The sequence below is a fragment of the Micropterus salmoides genome, unplaced genomic scaffold, assembly GCF_014851395.1.
Source record: "Micropterus salmoides isolate LMB-PRFRI ecotype aquatic unplaced genomic scaffold, ASM1485139v1 Ms_hic_scaffold_20, whole genome shotgun sequence".
Lineage (NCBI taxonomy): Eukaryota > Metazoa > Chordata > Actinopteri > Centrarchiformes > Centrarchidae > Micropterus > Micropterus salmoides.
Genome location: NW_024041151.1, coordinates 19,006,436 through 19,021,502, shown reverse-complemented (window position 1 = coordinate 19,021,502; position 15,067 = coordinate 19,006,436). Strand labels below are relative to the sequence as shown.

The window sequence follows — 15,067 nt, the reverse complement described above, 5'->3', positions numbered from 1 at the left end:
TCATTGAAAAACAGTGCACATATATAAGAAAGCCCCATAAAATTCTTGTATTTGGCTCTATTCCTTCATTGTTTGGGGTCCCATCAGGGTCCCACACACCTTATTGCTGTATGTGTTAAAATGATCATAATTAACCTACTGAAAAATCAACCTGCCAATCCCAGCTGCCAACGGTCGAAAGGCGGGTAGGCCTATACCCTGGACAGGTCGACAATCCATGGCAGGGCCACACATAGACAAACAACCAGTCACGCTCACACTCGCACCTAAGGACAATTTAGGGTCACCGATCAACCGCATGTCTTTGGACGGTTGGAGGAAGCCGGAGCACCTGGAGAGAACTCGGGGAGAACATGCAAACTCCACACATAAAGGTTCAAACACATGACCTTGCTGTGAGGCGACAGCCCTAACCACTGCACCAAAATTGCATGCACCTCCAAATAATGCTTTTAAACGCTATAATATTCTTTGTGGGGTTCATCAATGATGATAAATGATTCGAAGTATATATTTTATGAACGTTTAGAGTCTTTATTATATTAATACACTTAGCAGAAGTATCATTCCTTGACATTCAGTAAATATATGTAGTGATAACCGCGTTTGATCAATGAGCACAGCAAAGTGTCTGAAAAGGACCTAAAGAGGTGGATGCATTATTCGGCAGAAGAAATTTTGTTGGCTACCTGCCGAGATTTGCATCCATCTCTTTTCTCAGCATTAATGACCGTTATTACCCGCGAGGTGCATGCAATTCTCGGCAGGCAGGCAGAATAAAATTAAACAATACAGTTATTTATATGTGACAGGGCCAGAAAATGGCCGACGATTTCTTTGTGCATCTGGTTTTATTTTCGAATGTTTTATTTGTGTGCTGTGTTTTTATTGTATGTAGAGTGGTGTTTTAGCATGTTGTGTTAATTGTGTGTTTTAACCTATTTTACTAACTGGCATGTATGTCCCTGAACACCACACTGACGTCACAAAATTAAACAATTAGCAACCGGTCTGACTGAACAGGTGCGGCAGCCGAGACGAAGTAACGGGTTAGCAACCGTGGGAGCAGTAGTGAACGGAGCCGCCATACTGCAGCAGCCAGTGTCCGCCAACGCATTTCGCTCAGGCCTGCGCGCCCGTGGAACCGCTGACGGGGGGACTGAGGAACCGACTGAGTGACTGTTGCCCCGCAACCGAGAGCTGACGAATGACTTATTCCCTTTTTATATAGCTCTTTTTAACCTGTGTCAGCACACTGATTTTAGTTAGGCCTTTTTTAAACTTTTTTTTTTTATTGTATAAATAAATTGTTAAATTTATTTTAGCCTGTGTGTGGTTTCTGCTCTAACCCCGATTTAAAATAACCTGTGTGCGTGTGAGTTTAGGGCTCAGCGAGCTCTTCCCTAGGTGGCGTTGTTGGCATTTGCTTTTGAATTATATTTTTACTTCAAGCTTTTAATTGAATCTTTTATCGGCCACGGCCGCATATATACACCTAAGCCTACAGGTAACCTATACACCCCAAACATATGTGCATTTCTTAAATTAGCAGCAACCAGATGATAATATGAAAGTTTCTAGTAAGGCTACAGATGAAGGCTTATATATATATATATATATATATAAAAAACGCCGTTTAGCTCAGTTGGTAGAGCACGTAGCCTAATAACTGTGCATTCAAACCAAACGCGAATTTAATCCACGGAACACTCTTGGTCACAGTTAAAGTACAACGATTGCTGGAATAAAGTTATGTACACATGTTTTCTGAACTCACCAGGTAATTCAACCTCCTGGCTTTCTTTTCTCCTGGCAGTGTCCGGTTTTTATATAAATATGAAGTAGTGCCAAACACAGGAACAGTGCACAACACTGGAACCGGATGTGCACGGAATTTAGCTGCTGAGAAACTCGTAATCCCAAAAACTAAAGTAAAAAGCTAATTTAATAAAAGCAGTTTACTCCAAGCTCCTCCCTCGAGCAAATGTCTTAGTTGTCAGCGCATAATCCAGTCCGAGAAAGGTAGATTTATTTATCATTTTACAACACAGGGTTGTAGGCTGTAATGAAATTTAGGCTTGTCCCTATTATGCTTCTCACAAAAACAAACATTATATCCAAAAATTGATTGTATTGTATGATTGTAACACTTTTTGCTAAAAGGAACTATAACTCACTGAATTTTTTAGTTAGAGTTCTCAAACTTTTATACAATGTACCCCATTAAAGAGAATCTTTGTACATCTTTAGGTCTAACAAAAAAACATCTGTGTGTGTATATTCTTAATCAGAGTCACAGTCAGTGCCTGAAGTGAGACAGTACTCATCGGTATGCAGTCCTTGCACTTCTACATTTTATTCTTTGGTGTACCGGGACTTTTTCCTCACGCAATGGCACTTCTCACAAGCTGCGTGGACTCTTTTCTGCCATCTCCACCGACGGAGACTGAGTAGCTAAAAGACTGGGGGCCGATACATACACCAACATGTGAACAACATGTGAATGGGGATAGCACTGACAAATGAATGCTGGTAACCCTGGAGTGCAGGCTGAGTGACCTCAGAGACAGCATAGGGTACTCTCTAACTAAAATCAAGAAAGTTCCTAGATTTTTGTAATGGGGATGGTTTAAACATTTTTTAAATCCACTCCACCCTGTCAGCCATTGTGTAGCTAGCCGTATTAGCCTGGTGGTTTGAAATTAGCAGGGGAAAACTGCATCACATGTTGCCTAAGAAACTATAATTCCATCTAATATAAGTCAAACAGATGTATGCAATAGTATAGATACTAAACAAACTATAGTCTTGGTCAAAATCATTTTTTTCTCTATATATTCTGAATTTCTGTATCCAGCCTTGATAACCACCATGCCTTATCAGGGAGGAAGTAGGCCTAGGTACTGAAATGATCTCATGACTCCTATCTCTCCTCTAATTGGTGGAATTGGTGTTGTTTCAACTCTCCCCATGTTACAACCATACCTGGACTTCCCTACAGTAGATATATGAATAATTAATGACAGACAGACAGATAGATAGATGAGATACATGGATAGAACAGTTGCTAGGTCACATTCGCTGTTTGGGGGCGGGGTTTAGCTGACGGTACATTCCCTTTGATCTCTGACGTCAGGTGCCTTTGATGAATTACATTTCTGTCATTGAAACGTCATGAATTCACTCCACAAACACATCCATTCATGTAAGCCAAGCCAATCATCAAATATAATTGATCTTTATCAGTAATAAATAGGCCATTATTATTACCATTATTATTAGGAATGGCATAGACAAAGAGTGTACCGAAAGTTACGGTCGACACGTTTAGTCCACTGATGAAAGATGTGTGCAAACTTTGACAGAGAACAAGTCAGACCACCTCAACACAGGTGAACCATGACGAACAGTTAGCTACATATAGAAGAACTTAAAAATGTCAAACTCTGAGGACCACTGTCAGTCACTAGCCACATCTGTGGGCTACATATGGCAAAGGTTTCTTTGCGCTAGCCGACTCCGTAAAGGCCTTCAATTATTCAGCCAGGAACAAAAACAATGTCTGTCAGGATACTTGTGGAGTAAGTAATAGCTTTGGAAAGCAAGAGGCCATCATTGAACACATGTTAAAAAACATACGGGCCGAGGCCAAAGGCTTAGATTTTCAAATCACCCCAGAAACTTTTAAATACCTCCACAAGTCCGTTTTCAAGGACATGTGCCAGAAGTGGGGCTGTGCAAAGATGATACTGATCTGCATGAATTTAGAAGAATCAGTGGCTGACAAATGCATCGCCTCCTCTTTCAAAGACCACCTGAACAGACCACAAAAGAAGAAGCCTAGTGCCATCTACAGGTTCTTCTGCAAAATGGGCAAAGGCGTCTCCAAGTCCTTCAATGCACCCTCCCTAGAAGTAGGTTTTCGTGTTTTTTAGGCAACATTAGAATACGGAAGCCCTAAGCGGCCATCAATTCAACTATTTTTTTACTCCGTTTTCCCGTGATAATGGGATCATTATCTTGAGATCTCCAGATAAAGAATGTTGTTTTCCTGTACACCAGCTATTTTTTCTTTTTTTACTTCATTTCCCCATTATTCCCAGGCAGAGGAAATTCATCTGCTTCTCATTCAGAGGAATCCATTTAACATTATACATTTCTTGACAGCTATTTTGGAACCTTTGTAATAGCCGTTGGGAAATGTGTGATTGGATTCCCCTGAATCTCTTCATAACAACTTTGTTGAAGAGGATAATAAATAACAAACAAAATAAGAAAAGAAATTATTGAGAGCAGGAGTTAAACCTACAGTCCTTGAATTGCCAGTCCTACACTCTACCAACTGAGCTAACCAGTCACACTGAAAAGCACAGAGAAATTATCCTAAAGAAACACACCGGCCAACTCCTGTATTCAGCTGTGGTTTGTTATCTCGGGAAAACTATCCGTTATCACGGGAAAACAGTCGAGATCACGAGATAATTGTCACACTGCCTGTCTGATCGGCCCGGTTTAGTTTAGGTCTCTGTGAGTTTTGTTTTTTAGTCTGTTCAGTATCTGTTATCTAGTATGTATTTTGAGTTACAGTTAGATTCTTGCCTTGTGTTTTGAAACTTGTTAGTATCTGTCTGTTTTCCCCTGCCGTCTCTGCCTGCCTGTCTGCTGTCTTTATTAGTATCACCTGTTTGTGCTCCCACCCTCCTCATTAGCCAGTGCTTAAATGTGTGTGACTTCTGTTCAGCTGTTGCTGGTTCGTTGTATGTTTGTTCACTGCTGTTTGTCTTGCTTGCCTGCCTGTTTCTGCCTTGTTTTTGGATTACCCCTTTGTTGAACTCTGGACTCTGCTGTAAATTCTGTGGGCTTAAATAAATACCCAAAAAATGTACCTGTCCTGCGTTTGGGTCCTAAAACCTGTTCCTGCCAGCACACACGACAAATTGTGACAATAATTATTCCATTATCACGGGAAAATGGACTAAAGAAAATATTTGAATGGTTGGCTGCTCAGGGCTTCCGTACAATGGTGCACACTGACTTTAAGAAATTTGTGAATGTAAATATTTATATATTGAAACTGGTGTAAGAAACTCTCAAATTCTGACTTGTAAAACATTTGTTTTTGTGGTGTTATTGATACGGTGACTTTCTAACAATAAAGCCATTATATTGGAGCAAGTGAGTTCTAGACGGTTAATCTGATAAGTAAAAATGAATAGCTCGATGCAAATGAGTGTTAACATACATATATAATAGTTGCTTAACACCCCAAAACTTAATGTATCTACTAGGCCTAAGTAATATATGTAATGACGTCATGTGTGTTTGCTGTGACCTTTGCTGGAGAATGGCAATGCAAGGGAAGTAACAGGACCTTGTGAATGATCTCCTTGCCTCACTGTTTATTAAACGCTTCATCTCAACCCACACACAATCCTACAGTAACACAAATGAGTTCTAAGTAAAAAGAACACAGTTCTGGCTGAGCAACAGACCATTTGAACATTGGACTTAAGGCAACCTCAACAAAGAAATAAATGTCAGTAACATCAGTAACAAGCCCATTATATTTTGTCATGCATTGCTGTATATTTTACAGATATTTACAGCATTTTTATACTAGAGATGTACACACAGGGAACAACAGTTATCCTCTAAAATATTGAGGGCCTCTAATTTTATAAATCTCTTCTGTTATTGGCGACCTGTCCATCAGCTGGGATTGGCTCCAGCCCCCTGCGACCCTGTACGCAGGATAAGCGGTTGAGGATGGATGGTATCTTCTGTTGGATTAAACTTTACATGACTGCTGTTCTTCTAAATTTAAGACGTCATCTGAAGATTTGTTTTTTAGGAGTTCCACATAGTGAACTGCCACATAGTGAAAACATAGTAAACATCAAATAGTGAAAATCATCCAGAGCCCAAGGTGATGTCTTCATATTTGTTTGCTTTGTTCAACCCTCATTCTGACAGAAAAACAGCGAGAACCATGCGGGGGCCAGAAACAAACATTCCACTATTGCTTTATAACACACTTGACTTTATAACAATTGATGATCAATTGTTGTTTATTAGCTTTTAAATTATATTCTGTATGTATAAAGACTTTTCATGCACTTTCTTATTCACTGTCAGCCACTCTATGCATCTAAAGAGCATCTGTTCATTCTGCACATATTGGATGTAACAAGATGTTTATTGGCTTTGTGGAAGTATTACTAAAAACAAATACTTAGATCTTTAATGGCGTTCAATGAGGTCAAATGTTGCTCTGCCAAGTCAGACAACATCCACACAACAAAAAATTATTTTAGTAATTTATTTGGCTGTAGGCGGATGTAGACATGAAAGGCAACACAGCACACGAGTCAATGCAATGTCTGGATAGAGACAGCTGAGACGAGGAGTTTAAGAAATAGGAAAGAGGATGGCTAGATTCATTTCAATTGGGCTTTGTTGGCATGGGAAACAGACATTTACATTGCCAAAGTGTTAATTAAAAACATACATAAACCATTCATAGAAGATCCAAAAGACTGTTTTATAGGCTGCCTTTATATTTGCAGTAGGTGATGCAACACCGAAAAACGGGATTGACTTACCAAGTTGACGGCCAGTGTCGTGTGACCGCCTAGCATGATCGCACTTTTTAGGGTTAATGAAAACATATCCTGGGTCTGCTGAACTTGCTTCATAGTGTAGGCCCAATGTTTTAGATGGCTGGACATCAAAGGCATCAGCATCAGTGACAATCTGGCAAAGAGTGGGTAGAAATCGGCTGGTAAATATTCTGGCAGGCTGATTAGGGAAGTGAGAAGCAGGTGAGTATGTGGGCGGCGAAGGTCAGTTGATGGAAAGGGGATACTGCTGTCACTGTTTACCCATGACTCCAGCTATGTTTTTGGGTATCTAATCTAATCATCAAGCCACCTGCGCAAATACTCATGGTCTCCTGTCATTCATCGCCAGATTGTGCAGACTGCTTAGTGGTAACTCAACTCTAGGCCAAAGAACTTTGCTTAAAGAAACCTCTTGTGTTTTTGTCTTAGTATTTTACTAAAGTAAGTTTTTCCTTGTGCTTCAGAGCTCTGGTGCTAGTGTCTCCTGCACTATTCAGCTCTGCTTCAAACCAGACCACTATCATTCAGCTATCATCTCCACTCATCTGCCTTCCTGCCACCGCCTGTTATGCTATCTTTTTGTTATTAAAATACTTTTTATCTGAACATCCACCTGCGAGTTTTTGTCTGCCATTGGGTCCGCTAAAACAAAACAACTGCAGAGAAGGAGGGAGTGGCTGGACCTGAAATAGGACTGGGACAGGTGGGAAATTCTGAAGACACCTGGTAAATGGATGGAGAATGGCAATGCAAGGGGTTGGGAAGAGAGAGGACTGAGGAAGACTTTGTGAATGATCTCATTACCTCACTGTTTGTTAAACACCGCATCTCAATCCATGCAAGTCATTGACCGATGACTTATGAGCGCTGTGCTGACCCTACATGTACTCACTCCAACAGTAACATGAATGAATTCTGAGTAAAAAGAGTAAAGTTCGGTTTCGCAGGAAACAAACAGTAATCACCTCAACTACTGAGGGCCTCTGATTGCTCAACCAAGGCAGGTGACACGGTTCAAAAAATAAGTTTGTTGTTTTTCTCGTTCATTGATTAAAGGAGTGAGTACATATGGGGACACCACGGCAAACATAGGTCATGGGTCGATACACTGAGCTGAAATGAGGAGTATAAGAAACGGTGAGGCACGGGGATAGCTATACTTCACACTCTCAGAACATCAGAGACGGCTGGGCAGAAATACTGATAGGATGGAGAAAGCAATGATCCTTGTTTGTGTGCTGGTCCTTGGGTGGACCTGGACCCTGCAGGGGGTCCCTGCACCGGGGGACATTGATCAGGTGAGTGACTGAGCCCTCATGTTTGTTCCAAAATGGACTTTCTTGTTGACTATATACATGTTATTTTTTTCCTTCATTGTTTTCATGTAAGGCTGCCATACTGGATACTGGAAAAACTATTAATTTATAGGTTCATGCCACATGTCGGTTTTAATACTGTGATTTTTATGTAACCTTTTAATGGTGATGCTGATGAAATGTGAATAAATTGGGACAGGACAAAAAGGAAAAGAACATCTTTGATTTAATGCTGTGGATAGGAAGATAATAATATCACAGAATGCAACTGAGCTTCAGTGAAATGCTGGAATAATCTATTACAGAAACTGTGGTGTTGTCAAGCAAACAGAAAATTTATTTAACTTAATTGTGAAACCAGTTCAAGTGAATTTTATGTGGAAAATTTGGAATATGAGGTTTAAAGTGTGATTGTATCTGAGTCTGTCTGGGGTTGTAATACATCAGGTGGCTCCTGCAGTCGTGGAGGATCGTAGTGTTAATTCTCTGTTCAACAGAACAGGTAAGAGATTAACTTACTTAGGAAGAGTAACTGCACACCATGGTACATTTATATTTAGTTGTGCAATGATGATGATGAATGTGTTCTGAATTGAAGAGAGATCCTGATTCCGACGTTGATCAAAGCAGCAATACTAGTGGCATGTTTTAGAGTCAAGTCCTAACTAATGATCATCTTCCTTCGTTGTGCTATTCTCTCTCTCTGTGTTTCTGTAGAGGTCTGTGAAGCAGCACCGGAAAAAGGGCTTTGTTTGGCGTATATACCGCGTTACTTCTACAACTCCTCCTCAATGAGCTGTGAGGTCTTTATCTATGGAGGGTGTCGGGGAAACCTGAACAACTTTGAAAATGAGACACAGTGCATGCAGAGATGTCAGACCGAAGGTGAGGAGTGAAACACAAAACACAATATGTTTCACATGTCTTGGAGCGCTGCGATTGGCTCCTTCATAGCTGACACATGCAGTGCCATTAATCCCCTTATTTACATCAACATTACATTCTGAATTTCTACAGTGAATTAAATTTACTAGGAGAAATTGTTTCTGTCCACAACTTAAATGCAGACAACCATTTAATACAATAATTAAAAAATTACTGTAAGGGCAATATAATGTTACTTAGACCAGCCGCCAGAGCCGATCCTCACCTTGCTGGGACCCCAATCAAAACTCTGCTAAGGATACCTCCTACCTGACCTGTGAACCATGTAAACCATTTACCATTGTCACACCTGACACCCCAGACTCCCACCACAATCCTCCACCTTTAAAACAGTTTGCTCCATCTGTTGGTCTAAGAACATCTCTGTTATCATCTAACATCTACTAAACTTGGGCATAGCATGTGTAAATTATACATAATGATACTATTGATTTTATGAGCTGCATCAAGCCCATTCAAGCTGGCTCCCCCCAGATTTTATTCTACACATTTAAAAAATTACTATTCATACTGTGGATTGAATGATACCCCACATCCTCTCTCTGAACTACTCAGGTTGGAGGTGCAGGTGGAGGAACAAGTCGAGAGCTTTAAATCACCACCTGTTCCTTACACAACATGTAGATGGGGTTTACAAAAAAGACCCTCCTTCTGAAGAGGCTGAAAGGTTTTAATGTCAGACAGGATAATTTAACAACAGTATACACTTGATGAATCAGTTCTCACATTCAACATTGCATCCTGGTACAACATCCTCAGAAAAAGCAGGATTCATCAAACATACAACAAAAATCACCAGCACCACTCAAATCCAACTTTCAGACCTTTACAGCCACGCCGTTAAAAGAAAGGCAGACTCAATCACTAAGGACCCTTCACATCCCCTTCACGACTCATGTCAGCTACTCCTACTGGGCCGCCGCCTCAGGGCACCTCTGGCTAAAAAGAGAACTCACAAAAACAATTTTATTTCCAATGGAATATTTATTTTTAACACGGCCAAACAGACTGCCACTACTGGTTAATGCAGCTTTGCACACCTGCTCCTATTTATTACTGGAAGTGGTTGTGTTGTAATTCAGTTTTAATATAATTTTATGTCAGTCTTTCATGGGTGTATGTTTTTATGTTGTATGTGAGCCCCAAACCTAAGACAATTTTCTATCATATTGTGATAGACAATAAAGTTTTTGAAATTGAATTGATAGAAGTTGTCTTGTTATAAAATTATGTGTGCCTAAAAGTGGGTTTCATTTTGCGCACATTTACATGAACGCTTCTTTACACGTGACTCAATTATCTTTTCTGAGCTACAGTTTACAAGCACTTTTGCCTATTGGTATTTATGATTCAAGCGTAATAAATTGCTGTATTTCACTCTCACTTTTGTCAGACATAAAATCACTGAGCCCTACAAGTAGCTGGCAAGCAAGCAAGACATAGACAGACCAAGAGATGCACAGCAGGCTAGCACACTAACTTAACCATACTGTTATTTACTGACATCAAACTTGGAGAGGAGAGAACACAAATTTACATTTACGTTGTATTTACCCCATTGATGCCATACGTACTGTTACCTCTTGCTAGTATTTATTGCTGCCCTTACTAGTATGTATTGTCAGTTGTCAATCTCGTGCTGTATTGATGCTTTGTTGATGCTTGTACAGTGAGGAAAATAAGTATTTGAACACCCTGCTATTTTGCAAGTTCTCCCACTTAGAAATCATGGAGGGGTCTGAAATTGTCATCATAGGTGCATGTCCACTGTGAGAGACATAATCTAAAAAAAAAAAAAATCCAGAAATCGCAATGTATGATTTTTTAACTATTTATTTGTATGATACAGCTGCAAATAAGTATTTGAACACCTGAGAAAATCAATGTTAATATTTGGTACAGTAGCCTTTGTTTGCAATTACAGAGGTCAAACGTTTCCTGTAGTTTTTCACCAGGTTTGCACACACTGCAGGAGGGATTTTGGCCCACTCCTCCACACAGATCTTCTCTAGATCAGTCAGGTTTCTGGGCTGTCGCTGAGAAACACCGAGTTTGAGCTCCCTCCAAAGATTCTCTATTGGGTTTAGGTCTGGAGACTGGCTAGGCCACGCCAGAACCTTGATATGCTTCTTACAGAGCCGCTCCTTGGTTATCCTGGATGTGTGCTTCGGGTCATTGTCATGTTGGAAGACCCAGCCTCGACCCATCTTCAATGCTCTAACTGAGGGAAGGTTGTTCCCCAAAGTCTCACAATACATGGCCCCGGTCATCCTCTCCTTAATACAGTGCAGTCGCCCTGTCCCATGTGCAGAAAAACACCCCCAAAGCATGATGCTACCACCCCCATGCTTCACTGTAGGGATGGTGTTCTTGGGATGGTGCTCATCATTCTTCTTCCTCCAAACACGGTTAGTGGAATTATGACCAAAAAGTTCTATTTTGGTCTCATCTGACCACATGACTTTCTCCCATGACTCCTCTGGATCATCCAAATGGTCATTGGCAAACTGAAGACAGGCCTTGACATGTGCTGGTTTAAGCAGGGGAACCTTCCGTGCCATGCGTGATTTCAAACCATGACGTCTTAGTGTATTACCAACAGTAACCTTGGAAACGGTGGTCCCAGCTCTTTTCAGGTCATTGACCGGCTCCTCCCGTGTAGTTCTGGGCTGATTTCTCACCTTACTTAGGATCATTGAGACCCCACGAGGTGAGATCTTGCACGGAGCCTCAGTCCGAGGGAGATTGACAGTCATGTTTAGCTTCTTCCATTTTCTAATGATTGCTCCAACAGTGGACCTTTTTTCACCAAGCTGCTTGGCAATTTCCCCGTAGCCCTTTCCAGCCTTGTGGAGGTGTACAATTTTGTCTCTAGTGTCTTTGGACAGCTCTTTGGTCTTGGCCATGTTAGCAGTTGGACTCTTACTGATTGTATGGGGTGGACAGGTGTCTTTATGCAGCTAATGACCTCAAACAGGTGCATCTAATTTATGATAATAAATGGAGTGGAGGTGGACATTTTGAAGGCAGACTAACAGGTCTTTGAGAGTCAGAATTCTAGCTGATAGACAGGTGTTCAAATACTTATTTTCCTCACTGTATGTTGTTCCTCAAATGTAAGTTGCTTTGCATAAAAGCATCTACCAAATGAGAAATGTAAAACTAAATGTACATGTGTCCATGCAAATTTACAGCAAATCCCCACCCAGATATTATAAAAGCATTTGATGTCTTTTTGCTCTTTTAACAGGAACAGGACAACCAAGACAAACTGGAAAAGTATGATTTCCCTTTGATTTAATGCTGCAGACACTTAAAAAAAACAACAAAGTTTTGGCTCACTTATTAAAATGTGTCAGTGGAGAGCTGGAATAACACATACAGAAATGTGGTGCTGTCAACCAAACTGATAACGTATTTAACTTAATCTCTATCTTAATCTTAATCTTTAAGGTCTGTGAAGCAGCACCAGAAACAGGTCCATGTAAGGCATTTGTTCAACGTCACTTCTATAACTCCTCCTCAATGAGCTGCGAGGACTTCATCTATGGAGGATGTGGGGGCAACCTGAACAACTTTAAAAATGAGGAAGAGTGTATGCAGAAATGTCAGACTTAAGGTGAAGAGTGACATACAAAACACAACATGTTTTTGACACATCTTGGAGCGCTGGAGTTGTCTCATGTTGCTTTTAAAACTCATGAAGGTTTTGACTGCCTGAGCTCCTTTAAAGCTGTCAAATGCTGCTGATTGTCACTAGACATGTGATACACCATGTGTCCGTGCACATTTACAGAAAATGCCCACCCAGATATGATAAAAGCATTCAATTTCTTTTTGCTCTTTTAACAGGAACAGGACAAACAGGACAAGATGACTGATTGATGATTTTGTGTCGACATTCACAGAATATGTGAAATTATATCACAACAGGTCACCAATAAAACTTACTACTCCATTTAGCTGGTGTTTGTTATTGTTTATTATTTTTTAGATAGATATGGTGTCCTGACAAATTTTGACAGTGAAATGAATCATTTCACGAGGGCTATGATGCTCAAAAAATTGCATCCACCTTTTATAGCCACATCTTTCACAATGTAAGTCTCTGGGGAAATCTCTGCTTGGCCACTATAAAGGTGGCTTCAAAGTATGGAAATGCAATGCTACCAAGCCGACCAATCACAGTTCTTGCGGTCTGCATCGCTGCAACCTGTAGTTATATCTTTAGGTACACATCAGGCTAGATTCAACGTAGATTTGAAGTATAAATTTGTATAAGTTTAAAAAGTATAAGTTTCGGCTAATCCAAAAATGGGCAAAGAGGTTATCTGGACCAGGCTGTAAACATGTTTGTCTGCTGTAAAGTCAGGGATTTTAACATCGGGGTCTGTGGAGATTGACTCGCTTTTGGAGCCAGCCTTAAGTGGCCATTTGAGGAACAGCAGTTTTTGGCACTGTATTTTTCAGCCTCAGAGGTTGATTGGGAGGTTCCTGCTTGGTGCTGGTTTTGAATGTCAAGCTGGATCTGCAGCATTCACCAGGGTTGTGGACAGCATTGATAGCTGTCATAAGAATCAAGCCCCCAAGAACAGACGCTCAGTTCTGTTTCAATTGGAAATTGTTTGATTCTGTTTAGATGCACGCAGTGTGTGACCACCAGAATCAGTTTCTAGACATATTTCTTGCTTACCCAGGCTCAGTCTATGATGCCAGAGCTCATAAAAATATCACTTTGTATGTTCAATGACTTCAGAAGTGTGTCAGGTTAATGTGAACTGACACTGTTGATACACAGAGTACTGTTCATTGTTATGGAGAAGATAATAAGAAGATAAGAAGATTTGTAGATAATCAATGTCTTTTCTCAATTAAACTGTCATGTACAGTAAGGAATATGAGCAGTCATATAGATTTTTTTTATTAAGACTCATTGCACAATATCAAAATGAAAAGATACAACAAGCTGTGGGTCATTTTATAACTTTCAAATTCAGCACATTTCTTCTAACGATAAACAAACTTTAAACAGTTTCAATTTACATACAAGACTGAGCAATGGCGGCACAGTGGTGCAGTGGTTAGCCCTGTCGCCTCACAGCAAGAAGGTCTGGGGTTTGGCCCTTGGTCGTCCCAGGCCTTTCTGTGTGGAGTTTGAATGTTCACCCTGTGTCTGCGTGGGTTCTCTCCAGGTGCTCCGGCTTCCTCCCACCATCCAAAGACATGCAGGCTAGATTAATTGTTGACTCCAAAAATTGCCCTTATGTATGAATGTGTGTGACTGTTCGGGTCTGTGTGCCCTGCAATTGACTGGCGACCTGTTCAGGGTGTAACCCGCCTCTCGCCCAATGCCACCTGGGATTGGCAGAGATGCTCACAAGTCTTTGAGCAAGATTCCAAGTCAAATCTCAAGTCTCTTGTGGTTATTACGAATGCTGTATCACCTGCTGCGTTCAATCCAGGTTGCTAATAAAACTGCATTGCTATAAGGAATTCTGTAACTGTAACCTGTTTTTCATTTACAGAGCACAACCGTGTAATGTGCAATGCAATTATTGACAGTTTATTAAATACTGTAAGTCAACACACTCCCCAGACTCTTAAACCTACTGTAACGTTGACTAAATAAAACTGACATTGCATAATCAACAATAAACCTGTAACCTGTTTTTAACTTCGAGCACAACCATGTAGCCCAATGTACAATGCGTCTACAATTATTGACAGCTTATAAACTACTGTAAGTCAACACACTCCCCAGACTCTTAAACCCAGTGTAAGTTACAACTAAATAAAACTGTTAAAAGTTACATAGTCGACAATAAAGCTGTAACCTGTTTTTAACTTACAGAGTACAACCTGTGCAATACAGTTTGTTACAAGGGTGGTGTGGTGTGTGGGGACAGAGAGGACCCAAACGCAGCACTCTGAGCGAAGGAGGTTTATTTAGGGAAAAAGGGGGTTGAGGGACTGGAGCGGAGGGAGATAAGGATGCCGGGGAAACACTGGCACAGGGAAACCGACGGGACGGGAACCAGGGAACACTGGGGCCGAGGAAGGGAGGACGCAAGGGAGAACTGGGAGGACGCCGTGGGGGAAGCCCGAAGAGGAGAGGTCCAGAGGACGAGCCCAGCCGACCGAACGGAGGACAAGGGTGAGTGAACCTGGGAGGGAAACAGACGGAGA

The 15,067-nt window shown here is 40.9% G+C and overlaps 1 protein-coding gene across 1 annotated transcript; it reads left to right on the top strand.

The window, feature by feature from the left end:
* Positions 1–7,761: 7,761 nt before the first annotated feature.
* On the top strand, positions 7,762–12,843 carry LOC119914375 (BPTI/Kunitz domain-containing protein-like). Its single transcript, XM_038733658.1, has 6 exons — positions 7,762–7,918; positions 8,384–8,438; positions 8,654–8,821; positions 12,132–12,160; positions 12,335–12,500; positions 12,734–12,843. The coding sequence occupies exons 1-5, from the start codon at positions 7,829–7,831 to the stop codon at positions 12,497–12,499; spliced, it is 507 nt and encodes a 168-aa protein (XP_038589586.1). The 5' UTR covers positions 7,762–7,828; the 3' UTR covers position 12,500; positions 12,734–12,843.
* The last annotated feature ends 2,224 nt before the right edge of the window (positions 12,844–15,067 follow it).